This window comes from Gymnoscopelus braueri (assembly GCF_963280865.1).
Source record: "Gymnoscopelus braueri genome assembly, chromosome: 3".
Taxonomy (NCBI): Eukaryota; Metazoa; Chordata; class Actinopteri; order Myctophiformes; family Myctophidae; genus Gymnoscopelus; species Gymnoscopelus braueri.
The window spans coordinates 5,957,668-5,982,667 of NC_137612.1; the positions used below are offsets into that span (position 1 = coordinate 5,957,668).

The 25,000-nt window shown below is 42.1% G+C and overlaps 1 protein-coding gene across 1 annotated transcript in view; it reads left to right on the top strand.

Annotated features, from left to right (window-relative positions):
* mapkapk3 (MAPK activated protein kinase 3) overlaps nt 1–14,541 on the top strand; it is a 38,809-nt gene extending 24,268 nt beyond the window's left edge. The window contains exons 4-10 of the mRNA XM_080425143.1: nt 1,369–1,448; nt 1,567–1,693; nt 2,529–2,604; nt 6,529–6,653; nt 8,396–8,481; nt 9,080–9,160; nt 13,791–14,541. Coding sequence (XP_080281269.1) covers nt 1,369–1,448; nt 1,567–1,693; nt 2,529–2,604; nt 6,529–6,653; nt 8,396–8,481; nt 9,080–9,160; nt 13,791–13,946 — 731 coding nt within the window. The 3' untranslated portion in view covers nt 13,947–14,541. The remainder of the gene's footprint in view (nt 1–1,368; nt 1,449–1,566; nt 1,694–2,528; nt 2,605–6,528; nt 6,654–8,395; nt 8,482–9,079; nt 9,161–13,790) is intronic.
* Nucleotides 14,542–25,000: the final 10,459 nt, after the last annotated feature.

Consider the following 25,000-nt stretch of genomic DNA (forward strand, 5'->3'; position numbering starts at 1 on the left):
TTATGTGATTGTTTTGTATCAATGTTTGTGTGTTGTGCCTGAGGACCCCCTGGAAGACGAGATGCTGCATCTCAAGGGGTTTATCCTCCAATAAAATTTTCAAATCAAGTCTGCTACATTTGATACTTTTTCATTTGAATCCTGAAAAGTAACAGTTTTGGACATATGAGGCTTCCACCCGACAGAGACCACATAGAGAAGGGGAAAACATTCAAATAAAGTTAAATAAATAAACCACCGGCATATTTCCAGGGTAGAACGATTATTCGAAAGCCTGATGTATACTTTGTTGCGCGCCGGTGTCCCGTTTAGCAGATCTACATGCTTGAGCTTGTAGATCTGCTATTGTGGCACGGGACACCAGCGAGCAACAAAGTATAATTGTTTATTATTTCATATCCCCATTCGTCAGTCACTGCCTCAGCAGTGTCTATTCTTCCTGGGGTCAAACAGTACAATACAAAAATAAATTAGGCCTAAAAGTCAAGCATAAGACTAGTATATACTGTATGTATGTAATGTACATACTGTAACAACCCAGTGATTAAAAAACAAAAAACAGGAGAATGGGAGAATGAAATATAGATTTATTTCCTACACATTTGTATTATACTCGTGTTTAAACTGTATCTTAACATTTGTACATTGCATGTTTTTTGGGTTTTTTTTTATTCGCATAATACAAACAGTTCAAAGGTAACATTATTAAAAGATACAGAAATAAGTGCAGGTGAGAAAGGAAACCCATACAGGCCTTACCGTATAGAAGTTTCTCACCTAAAATAGTAAACAAGTAGTAAGTTAAACATAGTAATCAAACATATGACGTGACAAACAGGGTACAGTACCTTGTACTGTACCTTGTGTCGTGGTTTGATGGGCGTGAGCGATGTCTACTGCAGTGGCTGCCTGTTAGTTTTAGAATCGATTTAAAAATCCTCTTATTGGTTTTTAAATCATTACATGGAAATGCTCCGGGCTACTTGTCCCGCAACGATTTCCAGGTATGTTCCCAGCAGGACCCTTTAGATCCTCTGGCACCGGTCTCCTAAATGTTCCAGAGGCTAGAACAAAAAGGCACGGGGAAGCAGCTTTTAGCTATTATGGTCCTATAGCCTTTGGAACAGTCTGCCAGAGGCTAGCTGCGTGTCAGTGAAGCAGTTGACATTTTTAAAAGAAACCTTAAGACACACCTTTTTAGCATCGCTTTTACCTGTTTCTGCATAACTCTATTTGTTGTTATCCTCCTGTTTTTTAACCTTTATCTTAAACCTATTCTGTGAAGCACATTGAACTGCCCTTGATGCAGTATGAAACGTGCTATATAAATACATTTGATTGATTGATGGATGTATTGTGTCATTCCAGAGGGATCAGAAATCATGAGGGACATCGGTACGGCCATCGAGTTCCTTCACAACATGAACATTGCACACAGAGACATCAAGGTGAGCCCCACAGCCTCTCTCTCTCTCTCCGTCTGAAGCCTGGATTATGCGCAGTGTCTCTGGGCTCATTCTGTCTGAAATGTAAACAACAATAATTCCTTCCTTTCCTTACCTGCAGCCAGAGAACCTGCTCTACACGAGTAAGGACAGAAACGCCGACCTCAAACTGACAGACTTTGGCTTCGCCAAAGAGACCACGCTACACAACCCTCTGCAGACGCCCTGCTACACACCGTACTATGTGGGTGAGTTAACAGACCACCGTCTCATAAAACACGCTCTTGCATCTTATAGGCTAATATGTTCTGCCCCAAATCCCATCTTTGGCCCGTATCCAGATAGGAATCAGATTGGAATCAGATTGGTTTTAAGTCTGAAGAACAGCAAAAAGAAAATGTGAATCAGATTTGAACCACATTCCCTAAGTGGTTTGAAATACCACTTAGGGAAGCTCACACAACATGTCACATCACAACACGTTTTGAGCTTGTACGTACATCAGCTATTTTTGGCCACGGACACGTCATAACAATATATACAGAATATATAAGTTGACATTACTCACTCCTACGTGGTTACCACAGCAACCGATGCAGATAGGTCCAATCTGATCACTTGTAAAGTAACAGTGTGGACAGTCAGTTCTAAAGATCATTCTTGAGAGACAAAAATCGTATTTGCCTGTAGAAAAAAGCCATCTTCAAGTGTATGGGTCCTCACTAATGCTCACTATGGCACTGGTTCCCAAACAGGGGGGCAGGACCCCCATATTTAATTATGAAGATAATGTTGGTACTGTAGGTGAAATGTTATTTTAAAAAGATACACTTTTTATGGAAGTGCTAATAAATAGCGTGAAGTAATGTCTGTTATTATTATTAAGCGTTTGTAGCCTTACTATCCATGTTTCATGTTGTTTCTATTTCTCTCTCTCTGTGTGTGTGTGTGTGTGTGTGTGTGTGTGTGTGTGTGTGTGTGTGTGTGTGTGTGTGTGTGTGTGTGTGTGTGTGTGTGTGTGTGTGTGTGTGTGTGTGTGTGTGTGTGTGTGTGTGCGTGTGTGCGTGTGTTGTCATCGATAAGCTCCTGAGGTTTTGGGCCCGGAAAAATACGACAAGTCATGTGACATGTGGTCTCTGGGCGTCATCATGTACATCCTGTGAGTATTGTGTTCCTGTGTGTACTGTATGCATATACTGTATGTATACCGGTGGTGGACAAAGTACACAAACCCATTACTGGGTGAAAGTTTATCCAAATTTTACTTGAGTTAAAGTACTGGAGTACTTAAAATATGCATTGTTGTATTGTTGTTTTCACAATGCATTTACAGCAACAGCGGCCCTGCCATAACCACAGACTTGTGTATAGAACCACTGTGCTACACAAAGCCTATAGAAACTCCTATAACATCATCAGCATGGAAACGCAATGGAATCAAGAAAAAACACACGCACGCGCGCGCACGCACACACACACACACACACACACACACACACACACACACACACACACACACACACACACACACACACACACACACACACACACACACACACACACACACACACACACACACACACACACTAATAATAATACATTCAATTTATATAGCACTTTTCTGAGTAAGTACTCAAAGTCGCTTTACAAAACAGAAAACAAAATAAAACAACTTTATTAGGAAAAAAAACTAGATTAAAAAGTTTAAGTTAAAGTGAAGAAAAGGTAAAAAAAAAAGGGGGGGATAGGTACTGAATGCGAGTCTGAAAGGGTGGGTTTTGAGTGTGGTTTTTAACGTGGCGAGGGTGGGGGGCAGCTTTGATGTGAGCTGGGAGTGAGCTCCATAGGGAGTGGGCGGCCACCGAGATGGCCCCGTCACCCCAGGTTGGTTTCTTTGTTCTGGGGACGTCCAGGAGGTTGGCATCACCAGACCTGAGGGAGCGGGAGGGGTTCAGAGAGGTAGCGGGGAGCCTGGTTGTTAAGGGCTTTGAAGGTGGTGATTAGTATTTTGAAATCTATTCTGTGCCTGACTGGGAGCCAGTGAAGGTCACGGAGGACTGGTGTGGTCCCTGGTTCTGGTGAGCAGGCGGGCGGCAGAGTTTTGTACAGACTGTAGTTTCTTGAGAACTTTGGTGGTGACACCGTATAGGAGGCTATTGCAGTAGTGGAGTCTGGATGTAATGAAGGCATGGATGAGTGTCTCAGCAGCAGTGTGTGATAGGCTGGGACGAAGGCGGGCAATATTGCAAAGGTGGAAAAAGGCAGTTTTTGTGATCCTGTATAATGTCCGTCTCAAATGAGGTGATGATAGATGAGAATCCTCAGCCTGGTCAAACTGTTCGAACTTGAAGAAGTCCTTATTTAAAGATATTTTGGAGGCTACCTTTATTTATAGTTATAGTAGAGATGGACAGGAAACAGGGAGAGGGAAATGGGTAAATGGTGCATTTATATAGCGCTTTTATCCAAAGCGCTTTACATAGATTGAGCATTACATTCGCCCATTCACACACACATTCACACACCGATGGCGGGGGAAAACCATGCAAGGCACCAGTGGTGGAAAGTAACTAAGTACATTTACTCAAGTACTGTACTTAAGTACAATTTTGAGGTATTTGTACTTTACTTGAGTATTTCCAATTTCCAATACTTTTACTTCTACTCCACTACATCTCAGAGGCAAATATTGTACTTTTACTCCACTACAATTATTTGAAAACTTTAGTTACTAGTTACTTTTCAGATATAAATTATGATATCACAAAACATACATTAACCACTTTAGCCCTATTTTATACCTAGGCTATTTGAAAATAGCAGATCTACAAGCTCACAACGCGTCGCACCGCGACGCGTTGTGAGCTTGTAGATCGGCTATTTTCAAATATTTAGTACTTTTACTTTTGGTACTTTAAGTACATTTTGATGCCAATACTTTTGTACTTTTACTCAAGTAACATTTTGAACACAGGCCTTTTACTTGTAACAGAGTAGTTTTATATTGTGGTATTGCTACTTTTACTTAAGTAAAATATCTGAGTACTTTTTCCACCACTGCAAGGCACCAACCTGCTCAACGGGAGTAATTAGGGGTTTCAGCGTCTTGCTCAAGGACACTTCGACACTAACTCTGGGGGAGCCCGGGATCGAACTGGGAACCCTGCGGTTCTCCATCCAGCCACTCGACCCCTTAGCCACTGCCGCCCAGCGGGTGTGGCTTCGCTGAATATCAGCGAAGCTGCACTAAAAAGCCTTTCAACAGGCAGCCGAGGCAGGTAGCGCTATATTTAACCCATTAAAACCTGAGGCCGATTCTCAGTGGTGGAAAAAGTACTCAAATTCTTTACTTAAGTAAAAGTACCAATACTGCAATATAAAAATACTCTGTTACAAGTAAAAGTCTAGAATTCAAAATTTACTTGAGTAAAAGTACAAAAGTATTGGCATCAAAATGTACTTCGAGTACCAAAAGTAAAAGTACTAAATATTTGAAAATAGCCGATCTACAAGCTCACAACGTGTCGCGATGCGACGTGTTGTGAGCTTGTAGATCTGCTATTTTCAAATAGCCTAGGTATAAAACAGGGTTAAAGTGGTTAATGTATGTTTCATTATATCATAGTTTATATCTGAAAAGTAACTAGTAACTAAAGTTTTCAAATAATTGTAGTAGAGTAAAAAGTACAATATTTGCCTCTGAGATGTAGTGGAGTAGAAGTAAAAGTACTGAAAATTGGAAATACTCAAGTAAAGTACAAATACCTAAAAATTGTACTTAAGTACAGTACTTAAGTAAATGTACTTAGTTACTTTCCACCACTGCCGATTCTACAAATGTCTTCTAAATCATTGGTTCTCAAACTTGGTTTTCCAACTTTTTCCCTAAAATTTTAAATCTTTAGTCAACACTTTCAAGATTATTTTCAAAATGAAAAGAAAAATAGCAGATGTACAAGCTCGCAGCGTGGCACGAAGTGACACGCTGTGAGCTTGTACATCTGCTATTTTTTGAGAACCACTGCTCTAAACCAATGTTCTAAACCCTAAGAGTTTTCTGAAAAATGTATGTTGCTATATAAAGCTAAAATCTAAAATGACACAGATGCTTTCCCGCTTTTAATGGTTTAACTTGAGCGACAGGATAATTACAATAGGTGGGATGTGGAAATGTCCACATGTCGGTCAAACCTCCGTCGCCACTGACCACCGACCGCTGGGTAAGATGGTTTCTGGTCAGAGCTTTTAATACATCCATGGATGAGAGAGTGGGTTCTGTGAGAGGTTTCCTCCTGTGAGGAACACAGCGTGAGGCCAATCGCATTTTTGAAAAGAAAAATATGTCAACGGTTGACTTCTAAAGCTAACGCCAACCTTCATAATAGAAGTGTAGTGAATATAATGCAGTAAAAGAAACTAATACACGAGTAAAGTGCAAATACTTGAAAATTGTACGGTACTGTAGTAAATCTACAATTAGTTTTTATTTGAATTAGTTATTATTAATAATAATAAAAAATCTACAAATAGTGTCCACCACTGGCTTATGCAAACACCTTGTATACTTAAAAATGTATACACCAAGTATTTTTTTTACACAATACAACGATTGTTTCTTTTAAGGAAATTAAACCCTCAATCCTCTTAGTAAAAGACAACTAAAATACATTTATTAGCTATTAGTGACTGCTGCTGTCTTTATGACATCTATTTAAGCTTAGATATTATTATTGTTTCATCCCAGCCGTTTATTATTTAAGGCCCACTATTATTTTATTTGTTTGTTTTTATCTCATGTGATTTAACCCCCTCTCTCTCTCTCTCTCTCTCTCTCTCTCTCTCTCTCTCTCTCTCTCTCTCTCTCTCTCTCTCTATCTCATGTGATTTAACCCCCCCCTCTCTCTCTCTCTCTCTCTCTCTTTCTCTCTCTCTCTCGCTCTCTCTCTCTCTCTCTCTCTCTCTCTCTCTCTCTCTCTCTCTCTCTTATCTCATGTGATTTAACCCCCCCTCTCTCTCTCTCTCTCTCTCTCTCTCTCTCTCTCTCTCTCTCTCTCTCTCTCTCTCTCGCTCTCTCTCTTATCAGGTTATGTGGGTTTCCTCCGTTCTACTCTAACACAGGCCAGGCCATCTCCCCGGGGATGAAGAGGAGGATCAGAATGGGCCAGTATGAGTTCCCCAACCCGGAGTGGGCCGAGGTGTCACAGGAAGGTGAGACAATAGAGGACACCCACACATATGTTTGCATTACTACACTAGTGAAGACATCAACATTTTCAGGACGGCGATTTTATGAATGCCAGCCGAAGCCGAAAATAGTCGATCTACAAGCTCGCAACGTGTCGCGCTGCAGCGTGTTGTGAGCTTGTATATAGGCTATTTTACGTTGCACGACAATTGCTCGCAACTAAGTACAAATCACGCATCACTCCAATTAAGCCCAACCCCATTAGCTGTCTCTCTCGATGACCTAAATGGTGCATTTATATAGCGCTTTTATCCAAAGTGCTTTACATAGATTGTGCATTACATTCACCCACTCACACTGATGGCGGAGGAAGCCATGCAAAGCACCAATCTGCTCATCGGGAGCAACTAGGGGTTCAGCGTCTTGCTCAAGGACACTTCGACACTAACGCTGGGGGAGCCCGGGATCGAACTGGAAACCTTGCGGTTCCCATCACGCCGCTCTATCAGCCACTCTACCCCTGAGCCACTGCCGCTCCTACTAGAGTTGTGCGTGTGGATAATTAGAGGTGTGCTACAATGTCTGAATAGATTTACTTACGTATACAAGGTGTAACAGTAAAAGAAATCTAGAATATTGAGATAAACTGCTTGGCTTTCATTAAGAGGTGTCTAGAGGTGTTAGCATGTTTCAGTTTGTTTTGTCGATTTCAGCACCCTCTGGTGGACAGTGACGTACATATACCGTACATACAGTACAGGTTGCACAGACTGACAGACATGCCATTAGTTTAGCAGGGCTTTGTGATGCAGCTCACTAAAATGAAGTTGAAAGTATATTGCCAAGCTGATATCTATACTCACACACCAACTCACACAGAGGTGTTCTCCACTTGCACAATGTGGGGGGAGGAGTTTCCGGTCTATCGGGCACCATAGTTAATTATATCACACTGGGGAGCACACAGCCGTACTTCCACCCAGCTGCTAATCCCATTGTAATCAATGCACGGTATGCTTAATGCACATTTGTCCTCCATGTTAGAAAAAAAAAGAAACAGTGGTTGCAACAGTATGTGCTCAACAACGATTGCTATGTGTTCATTTATGAGATATACGTATACCGGTATATCAACATAAATGTAATCATTTGGTGTCTGACTACTGGATCTTATGTAAACAAGAAGTCACAGTGGAACAGACAGTTTTACCTACTCTACTGCGCAGACATTATGCATTTTATTTTGAAAGTGCTAATGGTTATAGGCAGCAATGCTGGAAGAAAGAACTATTCCAACCATTAAGGCCTCTATTCAAACACATACTGAAATGTTTATTGATATTTGCCTTACACATATTAAAAGCTATGACTTAGCATGGTCAAACCTTTTTTTTCCACGTGCTCTCTGTGTGCTTTTATAAGCTGTGATAAAAGGGCAAGAAATAGCAGCTCATAAATATTCTGAATGGTCTGGCAAAACTCACACTGGATGAAAGGTCCAATCACAAGAGAAGGCCGATGTCTCCTTTGAGACATCAGTTATTTGTTGCAGCGTGCCATTTAGATTGCATTTTGTTTAGACCAGTGGAGTGGTTGAGTGGTTCTCAACCTTTTCAGGCCGCGACCCCCCAAAATAATCACATTTTAATTTCAATAATCTCCATGCAGTTTTATATGGATTAGGTCCACAGAGACTCATGTGATGTGTGCATGCATGCGTGTGCATGCCATTCTGTATATTAATATTTATGTGCTTCTGCTCTAGCCAAAGATCTCATCAACCAATTATTGAAGACAGACCCCAATGAGAGAATGTCCATCACTCAGTTTATGAATCACCCCTGGATCAATGTAAGTTTGTGTCTGTTACGCACTTCATTCACCTGATAATTATGCATACATGTCTTGCATTGATTGTCAACTTTGTGTGTGTCTGTAAAGCCCAATTTATTCTGTGTCACACACACTTTTAACTAAAAAATAACTGCAACTCAACTAATACAATGTGTTGTGTTATAAAATGTGCCGTATAAATGAATCACTTTCAACCTGCTTTTGCAATTTTTTTAACCTGTTTTTACTTTTCAAAATTACAAAAATAGCACATCTACAAGCTCACAGCACATCAGGATGAGACACATTCATTGTAAGCTTGTAGATCAGCTGGGTGAGATTCACCGGGTGACACCGTCTTACCAGTATAGAATAGGGCTTAAGTGGTTTTCTATGAGAGTACACTTACCATATGTGTGTATGTACAAACAGGCAAGTCTAAAGAGAGAGTGTGTGTGTGTGTGTGTGTGTGTGTGTGTGTGTGTGTGTGTGTGTGTGTGTGTGTGTGTGTGTGTGTGTGTGTGTGTGTGTGTGTGTGTGTGTGTGTGTGTGTGTGTGTGTGTGTGTGTGTGTGTGTGTGTGTGTGTGTGTGTGTGTGTGTGGTTCTACCCTGCAGCAGTCCATGGTGGTACCCTCCACCCCCCTCCACACCACCAGAGTCCTGACTGAAGACAGGGAGATGTGGGACGACGTTAAGGTCAGCCGCACTGCAACACTGACATCCTCTGGTCACTAGCTGACACTGCACCTCCTCAGTGATACCTATTAAATGACCACGGGGTCAAATATGTGTGACCCAATATTTAACCCATTTAGACCTGAGGCTGATTCTACTAATCGTCCAAAACTGTTACTTTTCAGGATTCTTCTTTCTTTTCTTTTTCCTTTATTTATTCAGGGAAGCCCGTTGAGAGCAAGCTCTCTTTTTCAAGGACGCCCTGATGACAGCATATAAAATACAATACATACATAATGAAAAACAATAACAAACATTTGAGTCATATTACAGTGTCACAGATGCAAATAAGCATAGAGTTACATGAAGCAGGTACAATCACTATGTAGTGTGTCCTCGAGAAGCACCCTAAATGTCTCAATTGAGACCAATCGCACCAGTTTCAGAGTATCCTGAAGTTTGTTCCATTTGTGTGGAGCATAATACATGAAAGCAGTCTTTCCTTGTTCACTGCTCTTACGAGGACTGGTATATCTAATGTGGGTTTGTGAACGTGTTGAATGACCTGTAACTTTAGGTTTCAGAAGCGAGGATAGGTACAAAGGAAGTTTTCCACACAGGGCCTTATAAATAAATAAAATACAATGTTGCTCTCTACGTACTGTGAGAGATGGCCAACCCACTTTATCATATAAAATACAGTGATGGGTGAGATAATCATCGCCAGTAATAAAACGCAATTCAAAAGTAGGACATAGGAGAGAAGAGGTTTCTGCCTCCTAAATCCTAAACGTTTTTGCCAAATATAAAGCTAAAATCTAAAATGACACAGATGTTTTCCAGGTCTAAGTGGGTGACTGTATAGGCCTACCATGTAAAAGGACATTTACTAAATTTGTTTCCCCATTGAAAATGGAACGTCAAACCTTTCTCTCAAAAGTTGTCAAAAAAGGGAAGTGTTGATCAGCCGTCTGTTAATGATTCTTTAGCCACAGGGGGAAGAAATTACAACAGGTTGGTCTTTATTACATGAACATGATCCACTCTGAAGCTTAGTCCACTCCAAAGATTCGCAACACAACAACTAGTTGCAACCAGTTGCTGCGGTCTGAAATGAGCCTTTGCTGCCGGTCGGTTCCGTTTTGGGATTCTGTTGCAAGTGGTTGAAATATGCAAGTGATTGCAAGTGGTTGCAGTTTGAACTTCTTGTGTTGCGAATCATCGGTGTGGACTGGGGTTTGGTGCTTTTCTATTGCTGAACTCGATTCTACCAGGGATTATAGTTGAACAACAATACATAAGGCTAGTATTTTGGGTTGGATATGAAATCTTACAATGTTTTAGGCAGTCTTTAACTCTGTTGTCAAAAGGTGTCCACGGTGTGAGCTTGTAGAGCTTGACCCAGCTTGACCCCCCTCCCCCTAAAACTAACACTAAAACTAAAAAAAAATTAAAATGAAACTAAGCCTTTTCAAAAAGTAAGAACTAAACTAAACTAGCAAAACCGCTTTAAATAGCATTCAAAACTAAACTGAAATTGAAAACAAAAGTCAAGTCAAAACGAAATAAAAGTGGATAAACTATAAGAATGCATAGCAGAGCTAAGAACGACTCCTCCTAATACAGTCCAACAAAAACATAATAGGTGAGTAATAGGCCATGCCATAGGCCCGTTGCTCAATATTCATTCATTTCGCATTTACAACACAGGGCTGCCAAGCTTGAGAAAAAGTTAGGAGTGAGGCTTTAGGGAGGGGATGCATTTTGCCGCCGACCCAAAAGATTTGGCCTTTTTTAACATCGATTTAGAGGACATTAAGACTGTTGTGATGTCTTCACCAGCTGCTCTGTCTACACTGTCGGCCTCCTCGTGCTCTCTCTGCTTTACTCTGAATAGTGAACATGCCAGAAATATTATCAATTGCTAGAAAGAATAGAATACACAGAGTCCAAGTCTACATTAGGATTAGACTGGGATTACATTAGGATTAGACTGTCATTATTCAGTCTTATTCTGTCATTATTGAGGCAACTACTCTCCACCCAATTATTTCTGCAACTTAAAAAACAGTTTTGTGCTATTTTTTATCAGCTAGCTTAAAGGTTAAATGTATTTCGGAGCTTCCAAATGACGCTGTGACACTAGTGACGATTCTCTCTGACCAATCAGTGGTCTGCAATGTTTTCACGTCATCTTTTGGCATCATCTCAGCTCTCTTGGAACCTTGACAGAGAGTGATGCCAAAAACATGCCAGTATTATTGCCTAATCAATGGAAAACCACATCCCAACACACAAAGCATTACTGTAACTGGTAAATCCTTGGCTGCTCTGCCAGTTAGTTTGCATACCACACACAGATACAGTAACAGACCTGGGAACCAGTGTTGCCAGATTTTGCGAGAGAAATATGCAACCGAGAACAAGCCCAAAACAAGAGACTATAGGCCACATGAGCACATTGATTATTTGAAAATAACCGATCTACAAGCTCACAACGAGTCGTGGATGCAACGTGTTGTGAGCTTGTAGATCTACTATTTTCATGGAAAAAAAGCTAAAAATGTTGAATATTTTTTTACAACATTTTAGTAACACAAATCTGGTAACGAGATTCCCTGGCACAAAATATTTTTAGATGCTTCCTAACCAGTAACCACATTAGGAAGCAAGCCCAAATAAGCAACTACACTTTAGAAACAAGCCCAAAAAAAAACGCAAACCCGCAACTAACAATATTTACTAGCAACTTTACAGAAAAACAAGCCCAAAGTCGCTTATAATAAGCAGACATGGCAACACTGCCACGTAGGCCTACAGTCTGATTGAGCCATGCAACATGGCAACAATGTAGCAGTGTGTATTTCAATATCATCACTGGCCATGGATGTCGTCTAAAGAATTTTTTTTAAAGTCATTTCCTGTTTGATTGCAGTCACCTGTCCTTTGTGATTAAGATGTGATGGATAGTTAATAGTACTTGACTTGTAACTAAAATAATATCCCACAAGCCCTGTTGTGTGCTGCACAAATTGGCAACTTTATCCTATATGTAAAAATTGTTTGTGTGTGGATGGTGGATGGCGAGCATCACAAACGTAACATGCCCATATACGGACGGAGACCACTTTAAACTAGATTTGAAGCCTGCGTACAGTGCGTAGTGGCCTGGAAATCGAGTTATATCAAACAGCGCAATTACATTACAGATAATAGGGTTGAACAGTGTCATTCTATTTGAAGGAATTAACCTACAACCAGTGATGGAAGAAGTACTCACATCCATGTTTTACTGAAGTAAAAGTATCAATACTTGTAGAAGTCCCGTATTCAAAATGTACTTGAGTAAAAGTACAAAAGTATCGGCATCAAAATATACTTAAAGTACCAAAAGTAAAAGTAGTCATTGTGCAGATTGTCCCATTTCACAAGTTAAAAATGTATAAAGAATCTTTTGAAAATAGCCGATCTTCAAGCTCACAATGCGTCGCATCGCGACGCATTGTGAGCTTGTAGATCTGCTATTTTCAAATGGCCGAAATATATATACGGCTGAAGTGGTTAGTGTGTTTTGTAATAATAGTCAAAATCTACAAAGTAATAGTAACTAAAGTTGTCATATAATTGTAGTGGCGTAAAAGTACAATATTTTCTTCTGAGATGTAGTGGGGTAGTAAGTAAAAAAAGTATTGAACATTGTAAATACTCAAATACTTACTTTACACCACTGCCTGCAACTGACCATAATACAGCCCTTCAGTAGTGTTGAAGTTGAACAGACCCATGATTAAGGAAAAAAGAAAAGGATATTTCCGTAGGCCTGTATAAATACTGATTCATCGATAATCATGATAAAAGTGCTGTTTCATCCTCTGACGCACAGACAGCCATTCTGGGTAGGGCTGGGTTATGACTTCGCAAATCAGTATTACCATTATTTAAAACTTTTGCCTCAATTACGATTAATAAACAATTATAATGTTTTAAATAGTGAAAATAGCAGCTGCACAAGCTCACAACATGTGTACTGTATTTTGCCTATTTTTGTGAGTTTTGCCAGATTTTTTGTGTGTTGATCCATTGATTCTAAATATTGGTTTTGATATATTGTATTATATATATATATATCGTCTCTGTCGGGTGGAAACCTCATATGTCCAAAACTGTTACTTTTCAGGATTCAAATTCAAAAACTGCAAAAGTAGCAGATCTACAAGCTCAAAAGGCGTCGCTTCGCACCGCATTTTGAGCTTGTAGATCTGCTACTTTTGATTATCAATTTCTTTAAAAAGAAATTAAGGAAAACAGAAACAAGTCATCACCAAATGCATACAAGAGGCCATATACAGGGAAAACTAAGACAGAAAGAAGAAGATGACAAAAAAGAAATAATACACCTATACATACATACACACACTTTTGATGCTTTTGTGTGACACTGTAGTATGATCAAGTAGGGCTTTAATTTACGAGGAAAAAAACACAAAAATAGAATATGGAGATAAGAGGTTTCTGCCCGACAACAACAATACATATATTTTTACATATTTTGCCCAGCCCTACATTCGGTAGTGAAACAATCCCCCTTTGCCCAAGCTTATTTTCCTGATCTTCTGCCCCCTGCCCCGCCCTCTGCCCCGCCCCCTTACAGGAGGAGATGACCAGTGCTCTGGCCACCATGCGCGTGGACTACGACCAGGTGAAGATCAAAGACCTGGACACGTCCAGCAACCCGCTGCTCAACAAGAGACGGAAGAAGGCTGCCGCCGGGGGGAAGAGCGGAGGAACGGTCTGTCAGAGTCAGTGAGAGTCGACCAAAGCTAAAAAGGGGCTGGTCGGTCGGTTCGGGGCTATAGAACCACCTCCTAGCACCACCTAGAACCACCTAGAACCACCTATAGCACCTATCGCCCACAGTAGCTCATGAAGAAGGCAGGAGGAGAGAGGGTGGAACTGTGAGGTGGTGGTGGAGGATGAAAAGACTCTGTTGAAAACCCCACAGAGACAATGAATAACTTCTCTTCAGTGTGAAGAGCATCAGCCCAGTGGAGGAGCTGGACCATGCAGGGAACAGTGGTGAACTATGACGCTAGACACCAAATTAAGCCATCCACCCAGGATTACTAACAAAACGACGTCACTGAGGAGCGGTGATAAGTGGTGAGGTGGTCACCCCAGCACACGTAGTTGTTTTTACTCTTCACCCACCCACCCACCCACCCCACGGAACCAGAGGAAGGTGGGGTCAACCCTCAAAGGAGTATGATGATGGTGTCTCATCATCATTAAGTGACTTCAGGTGAATAAGTGATGGGTGCATGGGTGGATGGCTTAATTTGGAGCATGTAGGGACCTTACATGATGAGAGATGACAGCACTTGTGTGTCCCAGGCAGCATTGTAGATAGGGTTGAGATCCGGGTACAAATGGAACCAAATGGACCCCTGAGGGTCCATTTGGTTCCATTAAGATGGAATCGGATTGTTAAGATGGAATCATTAAGGAACCGGAATCGTTAAAATCCTAAAGGATCCCAACCCTAATTGTGAGATCAGCGAGGCTCGCTGATCTGTGAGCCGAACAATTTTTACCATCCGTATGTTTTCTATGTACGTTACGTACAGTACTGTATGTGTGTGTGGTTTGACCTCCGACCTTCGGAGCAGTTATAGGTATACTGTATGTGAGTGTACCTATGAGTGTGAATATGTGCGTAATAATAATATTTTAGTATGATGATGCGTGTGTGTGTGTGTTAGGGCATTCACAGAATAGTCGAATATTCGAATATTCGAATATCAAACCGACTATTCGACTATCAAACCACTATTCGACTATTCAAAAAAAAAAAGCATTTTTTTTTTCTTTTTTTTAAGATTTCTTTTTTTTTAGTGGCTTTTCTAGAGCAGACATGCAGCTGTGAGCTCTGGTGTGACGTCAACTCGCATTCCTTGAGTCGAGTCATCAATGCAATTGAAAAAAAAAAAAAAAGAAAAAAAACTTTTTAATTTTTTTTAAATTTTTTAATTTTTTATAATCAAATCGAATAATCGAATATTCGAATACTTTTGGGTCGAATAATTCGAATACCATAAATCACTATTCGTTAATGCCCTAGTGTGTGTGTGTGTGTGTGTGTGTGTGTGTGTGTGTGTGTGTGTGTGTGTGTGTGTGTGTGTGTGTGTGTGTGTGTGTGTGTGTGTGTGTGTGTGTGTGTGTGTGTGTGTGGTCCATCCATTGCCTTTGGCACAGGACCGTTTTCCTACCTAAATGCACTACTCAGCAGCATTATATATATTTGTATCACGAGTGTGCACACGCATTCGTGCACACACATGTGCATGAACGCACATGCACACGCACTCACTCACTCACGCACACGCACTCACTCACGCTCACACACACACACACACACACACACACACACACACACACACACACACACACACACACACACACACACACACACACACACACAAACAAATCCAGTAACTGGTACTGCTAATTAATATAAAGGAGAGTACAGTACGTAAACCAACTCTAAGTAGACTGTGAAACTAACCCACTCTGTCTGGATTACGTCTGTTATCTTACAACTGTCTGTTTTTGTTCCCCTTTTTTTGGTTTCCAAGAATTAAAGGAGCAAGATTTGAAAAAAAACTCATATTTGTCAATTACTTTCCTTTTACGAACCGAGGGTGTGTCACGTTAGCTCAGCAGAGCTGAAACTGAAAGCATCATGCGTCACGAAACCTCGAAATGTCTTTCTGTTCTTCGTCTAATCAGAGAAACAAGAACCTCTATGTCAGGGGGAAGGGGAGATGGTTGGGGGGTAGATGTAGGGGGTTGGTTCTGTGCCAGCAATAACGGGACAGTCTGACATCACATTGTGTAGGTTTGCACAATGTGATTGCCTCAGGTCACTGTTGTTTCTTGTTAAATAAACCCTCTATACCAGGGGTCTAGAGCAGTGGTGCTCAAACTTTTTCATGTCAAGGACCACCCAAAATTATATGTATTTGGCCGCGGACCCCCATCTCAAAATAGTTTGTTCCAGGGACCCCACAGAAGCAAAGATTTGAGTTACAAATGTTTGCTTAAAAAATATATATATTCAAGGATTTGTAAAAAAAAAAGCTAGATTTGTCAAAAATAGCAGATCTACAAGCTCGTAGCGCGGCACTCGGTGCCGCGCTATGAGCTTGTATATCTGCTATTTTTGAATAGCCAAAGTATAAAATAATGGTTTACTCTAGAGGGTTCTGAGAGGGGCTTCTGAGAGGGGTCTGAGAGAGAGAGACGAAGCAGGGACCCCCACTAACTACATAGTATATAAAATTGTGTTTCATATTAAACTTTTTCATAGATTTCATTGTTTGACAGCACTGTCATCAGTGTATGTTGGATTCTAGTTCATGTGTATTTTAAGACATTTAACCACTTAAACTGTCAATAATTTGTAAAATTGACCTTTCACTCTGTACTTAGGCTGCTCTTTTTTCTCTCTACACCAAACCTCTTTGCCGGAAATAGACGATCTACAAGCTCACAACGCCTCGCAGCGCGAGGCGTTGTGAGCTTGAATGATTGGCTATTTTCGGCTAAAATTCTCCTCAGTTCTCCTCAGAATAGGGATGCTGGTGCTCAAGTGGCTAATGACGCTGTGGGAGATGATACACAATTCAACACGTCGGTGACTGTGAGGCAGAGATAGAGGCCTTAAGGGCCAGTGGCTCACGGTTGGCTCTGCGTTACATGGTTGAGCTGTAAGGCAAACCTTGAGAAATGACCTCTCTGTGTGTTCATGTGGATTCTATTCTGAACCAGAAGCACGTGTGAATACAGAATAATAACCACTGATACATTCAACATGATGCCATATTTGGGACACTATAGAAGCACGTAAAGGAGTAGTTCATCCAAAAAATTACAAATTTTCTATCAATTACACACTCCATGAAGCCTTGAATTCATGGAGATTTTTTTTGTTTTTGTCGCATTCCTGAGCCAACAGGAGACTCAAAGAGATCCCACCGGTCATCAAATTATTGGCTCAGGAATGCGACAAAAACAAGAAATTCTCCATGCATTCAAGGCTTTATGGGGTGTGTAATTCATAGAAAATAAGACATCTTTTGGGTGAACTATTCCTTTAAGCCCTATTTTATACGTTGCCATATACATTGGTGTCGCACTGCAAATGTGAGCTTGTAGGTCGGCTATTTTCACAACTTTTTATCATTTTTAAAAATGTCCACCTATTATGACACGTCTCAAAACATGCGACGCCAAGTTAGAAGTAGTTAAAAATGTTAACATTTTCTAATGCCTAAATCTACTCCACAAAAGGAGTAGGTATATAATACGCACTAAAGTTTCACTCTCTCTCTGTACTTGATACATGTACGTATAGGTCTTTGCTTTGAAGCCTCTGTGCTTTTTCCTAATCGTGCCATTCAAGCGTTTGTGATCTATAAATAGCGCATGTGGAGAGTAGTTATTTGGGCCACAGCCAGTTGACGTGGTGTTCTATACACGAAAAGGTCACTATTATTATGTTTAGATTATATGGCGAGCACCTTTCCCCTACTTTCACCAGGAGCAGCACACAACATGGTCATCATCACCATACAGTATTCAGGGGAAGGGTTAAGGGACGCCAGTCGTTGAAATTTCATTGGGCTTTACGGGGCTGTAAATAAGGGATATCAGTCATGCTTAGACGAGGCCCGCATCGACCGTGAATTTTTATGGTCATGATTCATGTCATCTCGTGATGGCTTGATTCGAGGCTTAAATTAATAGATATAAATATTTTTGGAAATGTCAATGGAAAAATGCATTGAGTTTTTTCTTCCGGCACCAAAAGAAACAGGAAGTGGGCGGGAACTGCGACGCTCTATATGACATTGAAGGGGGTGTATACGTGATATTTGTTAAAGGAGCAGTTCACCCAAAACATTACTTATTTTCTATTGATTACACACCCCATGAAGCCTTGGATTCATGGATTTCTTTTTTGAAAAAATAAGCCAATAATTTGATGGCCGGCGGAAAGATCGTAATGTCTCCGGTAGGAGACACAAATGCAGGTAATTTGAGTCTCCTACCGGAGAAACCGCCAGTCATCAAATTATTGGAATAGGAATGCGACAAAAAAAATCAATGAATTCAAGGCTTTATGGGGTTTGTAATCGAAAGAAAATGAGTAATTTTTGGGGTGAACTACTCCTTTAAAATATGTGACATCTGATATTGTTATAGTATTTGTTCAGTAACTGGGGTCTCTCCAGCTCTTCAGTAGGCTAAACAGAAAATACATTTTCAGGTCAGGATAACAATTTGATACAATCAGAAGAGAGATTAAAATTTGATTACATCAAATTGATATCCCAGACTGAAAAACAGCTGGGGAGATTGGGAGACCCCTGCTACGGAACAAACACTCATAGCAATGATTACTGTTGAAATATCGAGCTTTTTAACACTTACAATAACTTACATCCTCTTTAACTTTCAGTTGTGATACATACAACTTATGCAATGTGTTGCTGCTGCAAGTTGTATGTTTCCACATAGAAGCCATCTTGTAAGTAGATTTCCTCAACGAGTCAGCAAGGATCATCATCACCGCAATGATCATCATCATCACCGCAAACTCACACACAACTCAACAGTGATGATGATGACGCATTCATTTCTACACACTTCTCTGTTGTGATATTCCATAACCATTCATATATAGCTTATTGAAAACGAGAACAGTTTACAGTAATTGATTGAGGCAAAGTACTTGTTCATGACTTTGGGAGACATATATCGTGTCCAATTTATGAATCCAAAGGATTCACGCTGTAACAAGACCCCCCCCCCCCCCCCCAACCCGTCTGAGGATTTTCCCTGATCATTTAGAGATGCATGGTGTTATGGCTGGCTCAGGGACCATAACAAATAAAGGGAAACGTGAGAGAGTTTTAACCAAATAAAAATAAATAAAATGAAATGAAAAAGAACAAACAATAAGGCAGGAAAAAACATGCTGCCAAACATAACTGAAGGAATGCAAACAAACACAAATGATGAATCAAAATGCTCTTCTGTGGCCATGCTCCAACAGTGTGGCCCCGGAGGCAGGAAGAAGAGAAAGACCAAGGGACTCTTTATGCACTGGGCTGGGGAGACACTGGTGTCTCTAAGCCAGTGGTTCCCAAACTTTAATATAATGCCGCAACCCCCCAAAATAATCAACATTTGAACTGGGGACCCCCCACCCTGACAAGCACTTGGAATTGTAGGAGTTGAGGCATTACATTTAGTTTGACTCGGTTCCACAGATAAATATTGTGACAATAGCCAAACTACAAGCTCACAACGCCTCTCACTGCGAGGCGTTGTGAGCTTGTAGATCGGCAATTCTCACAATGTTTGCCTCTCTCTTATGTAGTATTTGACAATTTGGCCAATATGGTATTAAAAAAGGTCTTAAAAGTCCTTAAATTGTCACTTTAGAAATGTGCAGATACCCTGTAGGCCTATACACTTATACTGTAGGTTGGTTTGTTTACTGTTGAGTGAGAAAACAATGTTGCACATTAAGGAACCACTGCTCTAAGCCCCCTGATCACCTCCAACCAGCACACTGCAAGAGAAGACAGGCACACTGACAACAAGCCCTGGCAAAGATCATACTTGACTCATACTTGACCTAAACCCTTTTGCTCTTTGGGGAGCATAGGTTATATAGGTCATTCATGTGAACTTCTTCCAGCTGGTTTGGTGTTAGAGGCGATCTTCTCTGCTTCAGGGCCCACAGGTCATCAATGTGTCCGTATACGGACAAATGTGTCCGTGGCAAGACTTGGCCAAAGACTTGGCCAAATTTTAGATTATTTGTTTTTTACTTAACATTATAATGTTCTTATTTTGATCATAAGACCCGATCACTGAATGTCAGTCTCAGGTTTTCCCCAGATTATGACACAACTTTTTATTTTCAAGGACCCCCATAACTCTCAGAGTGCACTCTCAAAGTTACAGACCCGTTAAGGTAATTTAAGGCTAGCTCTTTATGTGTTTCTGGTAATATTCCTGTCCACTCATGTGTATGTCCATGGCAAAGAGTTCCGCCTCAACAGACCTTTTCCAGCTATTTCTGGGTCTTCATGGTTTTCTTTTCCCCCGAGAGTTCCAGGTTATGGCCTGCCTGGTTGTGTTGGAGGGTGGTTTCCACAAGGTGTGCCCAATCCAGCCCCATTTCCTGCGTCTAATTTGGGTTTCAATTTGCTCTTGTTGTGCGGTTCGCTCCGCCCCCTACTGTGAGACTGATTTGACGTTGGCGTTGAAGATGCAGAGTTAGATTTTTGGCAAAGGCCATAGGGCGGTCACAATGGTGACTGGGCTAGTCTTGGTTAGGAATACTGCACCTATTGTATGTTCTGAGATGTGTGTTTAGGGGAACTTCCCCTGAACCACATGGCCATTTGAGCAAATAGGCTACTTTTTTTCCTTTTTTTTTATGTGTTGTAGAAATTGTCTTTATATATTGTGCCCATGGGACCGAACAACTCAAATCAAAATAGAAAGCAAAATATCACACAAGTAACAAAACAGACTGTCCTATATTCTTCCGTTGTTATTGTGAGGTTGCCCTCTGATTCCCATCTTGCTTTTAGTATTATCTCGTTTCAAATTCTGAAGAGCAATATGTCATTTTGACACAAGTTTTTGATAGGTAGAATCCTTGTAGGCAGTTTTGGAAAATATCAAAGATCTCTCCTTCCAATGTGCTGTCTCCTTTCAATAGTTACCTGTTTATAAAGTCTCTAATCTGTAAAGCACCCAAAGTGGTCCTGATTCGGCAAATTGAAGTCGTGCTTTAAGGTCCAGGAAGCTTGTAACATCACCCTGCTTTTTTAGACTGTACAGTAAGCGGAACAACCAGTCCCAATCCAACCTCCCAATAAACCTCATGTCATAAGTACTGGGTCTGGAAACTGGGTCATAGGTCAATGGGTCATTTAAAAATTCCCTTTCAATTGATACCTCGTAATTATTTCACTCCAAACCCGGTTTTGTCTTTGTTACGTGGAAAATTTGAAATTCCTGTAATCAAGGGATTGTTACGGTCTGAGACATGTTTGGTTAAAGATGGAACATGTTGATCTCAGTAGACCTCTCCCGATCAAATTCTCTATCTATTTCCATCTTGATCTATTAGGTTTACACCATCCAATCAATGGCTGAATCTGAGCTGCTCTATAAAAATCCCTCAGTCAATTCTCCTCTTTCCTTTGATAATTGAAGTGTGTTGAATATGCTGGTATCTGCCAGAATTGCATTTTTGAAGAGATTGAATTCTTCTAATTTAGATAAATGTATGGGTAAAAACACCCAAATATATTTCACAAATTGCTTATCCAATACAATTTGATACCTAGAGCCAAGATGTTGAAGGGGATACATGCTGATGGCTTGTATTTTTTCTTCATTTAGTTTATAACCTGATATTCATCATTATTCATCCAGCAGCACTGACATCAACACAGGCAGAGACTCTGTCGGGCTCGAGAGATACACCAGAATACTGACTGCAAACAGGGCTAATTTTTGTTCCCCTGCTGACATTTTTATACCTTTAATTTGATGAGTCTGGCAGGGCACTGCGTCAGGCACCCGGAACTAGTGGCAAGCAAACTGACACTATGGGAGCCAACCCAGGGCAAAGCCAGGAAAGGCAAGAAGCTGCACCACCTATACGTAGAAGCACTGCGGCTCGACAGCTTAGCTAACAACACTTTAGAGCTCAAAACCCTGATGTTAGATAGGAGAGTGATTCAGGAGTCCCGAGTTGGTGTTGGCTAGAGCAGTGGTTCTCAAACTTTTTCATGCCAAGGACCCCCAAATTGACACTTATTAGCCCATGGACCCCCATTTGAAAAGATATGCCAGGGACCCCCATAAGAGAAGATTTTTACGGCTCTAGCAGTGATTCTCAACCATTTCAATTTCAAGGACCCCTTGACATGCATTAGGCTACGGACCCCCATGTAATGGCATTTCTATCTCTGGGACCACACTTTATATTGTAAAATCAATGTTAATTTAACTGTGAGAGCCTAGGTTACAAATGGAAACGGGTCCATTTGGTTCCATTTGTACACTCTCTGAGTTACAGACCCATAAGGGTACATTTGGTTCCCAACTATCTATCATTTAGCTGGGGACCCCCTGGAAACCCCCTCAATGACCCCTGGGGGTCCCGGGACCCCACTTTGAGAACCAATGGGCTAGACCTCACACTCACATCGTATCGCAAACCTTTAATCAATTTATTCTGTCTAATCTATTGCGCTAATTGTTCAATAAAAACACAGGCAACACATTAAAGAATCGGTCAGCTCATCTGTGATTTTCAGTCTATCTGATGGTCTGGCCATATCGGCTATTTGTGTTATTTTTTAAATAGCCGGTTTAAGTTTTGCCACCCTATAGTTTTTATTTGAATATACACCTCTGATATGGATGCCTCCTGCAGGGCAGCGCCTCTCCAGGGAGGTTTTCCAGGCACACCCAGCTGGGAAGAGACCACGGGGCAGGCCAAGTATAGCCTGGCATGGCCAGACTAATATCACTGCATAGATATTAGTCTGGAATCTCTGAGTGGAAACTGCATTTCCAAGGGGCGGATTAAAAAAAAGATGCCTCTGGTGATAAACCCGCCCCATATTTGCATACTGGGCCCTGATTGGTGGTCTCCCTGATCTGAACCTGAGTGGTGGCTTGTTATTGGATTTCTGTGCTAGTCATGGACTGACAATAACAAACACCATGTTCAAACATAAGGATGCTCATAAGTGTACTTGGTACCAGAGTACCCTAGGCCAAAGATCAATGATCGATTTTGTAATCGTATCAGCTGATCTGAGGCCGCATGTTCTGGACACTCGGGTGAAGAGAGGGGCGGAACTGTCAACTGATCACCATCTGGTGGTGAGTTGGTTCAGATGGCGGGGGAAGCCTCTGGACAGACCTGGCAAACCCAAGCGTGTAGTGCGGGTGAACTGGGAACGTTTGGAGGAGACCTCTGTTCGGAAGGAATTTAACTCCCACCTCCGGCGGGACTTCTCTGGCATCCCTGTGGAGGTTGGGGGCATTGAACAGGAATGGGCAATGTTCAAAGCCTCTATTGCTAAAGCTGCGGCTGTGAGCTGTGGTCAGAAGGTCTTAGGTGCCTCAAGGGGCGGTAACCCTCGAACACCCTGGTGGACAGCGGTGGTCAGGGAAGCCGTCCGACTGAAGAAGGAGGCCTATCGGGGTATGATATCCCAGGGGACTCCAGAGGCAGTTGCAAGGTACCGACAGGCCCGAAGGGCGGCAGCCACAGCTGTGACGGAGGCTAAGCAGTGGGTGTGGGAGGAGTTCGGGGAATCCATGGAGAAGGACTTTCGGGCGGCACCAAAGTTGTTCTGGACCACCATACGGCACCTCAGGAGGGGAAAGCGGGGAACCATCCAAGCTGTATACAGCAAGGATGGGGCTCTGCTGACTTCAAGTGAGGAAGTCATAGGGAGGTGGAAGGAACACTTTGAGGAACTCCTAAACCCAATGACATCAGACCCACCCTCCCTGACAGGAGCAGAGCCTGAGGATGATGGGGGATCGGCGTCAATCTCCCGGAAGGAAGTCACTGAGGTAGTTAAACAACTCCACAGTGGCAAAGCTCCGGGGGTTGATGAGATTCGTCCAGAAATGCTGAAGGCTCTGGGTGTTGAGGGGCTGTCTTGGTTGATACGTCTTTGCAACATCGCGTGGAAGTCTGGGACAGTACCGAGGGAGTGGCAGACTGGGGTGGTGGTCCCACTTTTCAAAAAGGGGGACCAGAGGTTGTGTGCCAATTACAGAGGTATCACATTACTCAGCCTCCCTGGGAAAGTTTATGCCAAGGTACTGGAAAGGAGGGTCCGGCCGATAGTCGAACCTCAGATTCAAGAGGAGCAATGTGGTTTCCGTCCTGGTCGTGGAACAACTGACCAACTCTTTACTCTGGCAGGGATCCTGGAGAGGGCCTGGGAGTATGCATATCCGGTCTACATGTGTTTTGTGGATTTGGAGAAGGCATATGACCGGGTCCCCCGGGAGTTTCTGTGGGAGGTGCTGCGGGAATATGGGGTGAGGGGGACCTTGTTGAGGGCCATCCAATCTCTGTACGCCCAAAGCGAGAGCTGTGTCCGTGTGCTCGGCAGTAAGTCGGATTATTTTCCAGTGGGGGTTGGTCTCAGACAGGGCTGCGCCTTGTCACCTATCCTGTTTGTGATTTTCATGGACAGGATCTCGAGGCGAAGTCGTGGCGGAGAGGGTATACGGTTCGGTGAGCTAAGGGTTGCGTCACTGCTTTTTGCGGATGATGTGGTCCTGATGGCACCATCGGTCCGGGACCTTCAGCTCTCACTGGATCGGTTCGCAGTCGAGTGTGCGTCGGCTGGGATGAAAATCAGCATCTCCAAATCTGAGGCCATGGTTCTCAGCAGGAAACCGGTGGATTGTGCAGTCCGGGTAGGGAATGAGGCTTTGCCCCAGGTGAAGGAGTTTAAGTATCTCGGGGTCTTGTTCACGAGTGAGGGGAGGACGGAGCAGGAGATCAGCCGGAGAATCGGAGCAGCAGGAGCGGTATTGCAGTCGCTGTACCGCACTGTGGTGACGAAAAGAGAGCTGAGCCAGAAGGCAAAGCTCTCGGTCTTCCGAGCAATCTTCGTTCCTACTCTCACCTATGGTCATGAAGTGTGGGTCATGACCGAAAGAATAAGGTTGCGGGTACAAGCGGCCGAAATGAGTTTTCTCAGACGGGTGGCTGGCATCTCCCTT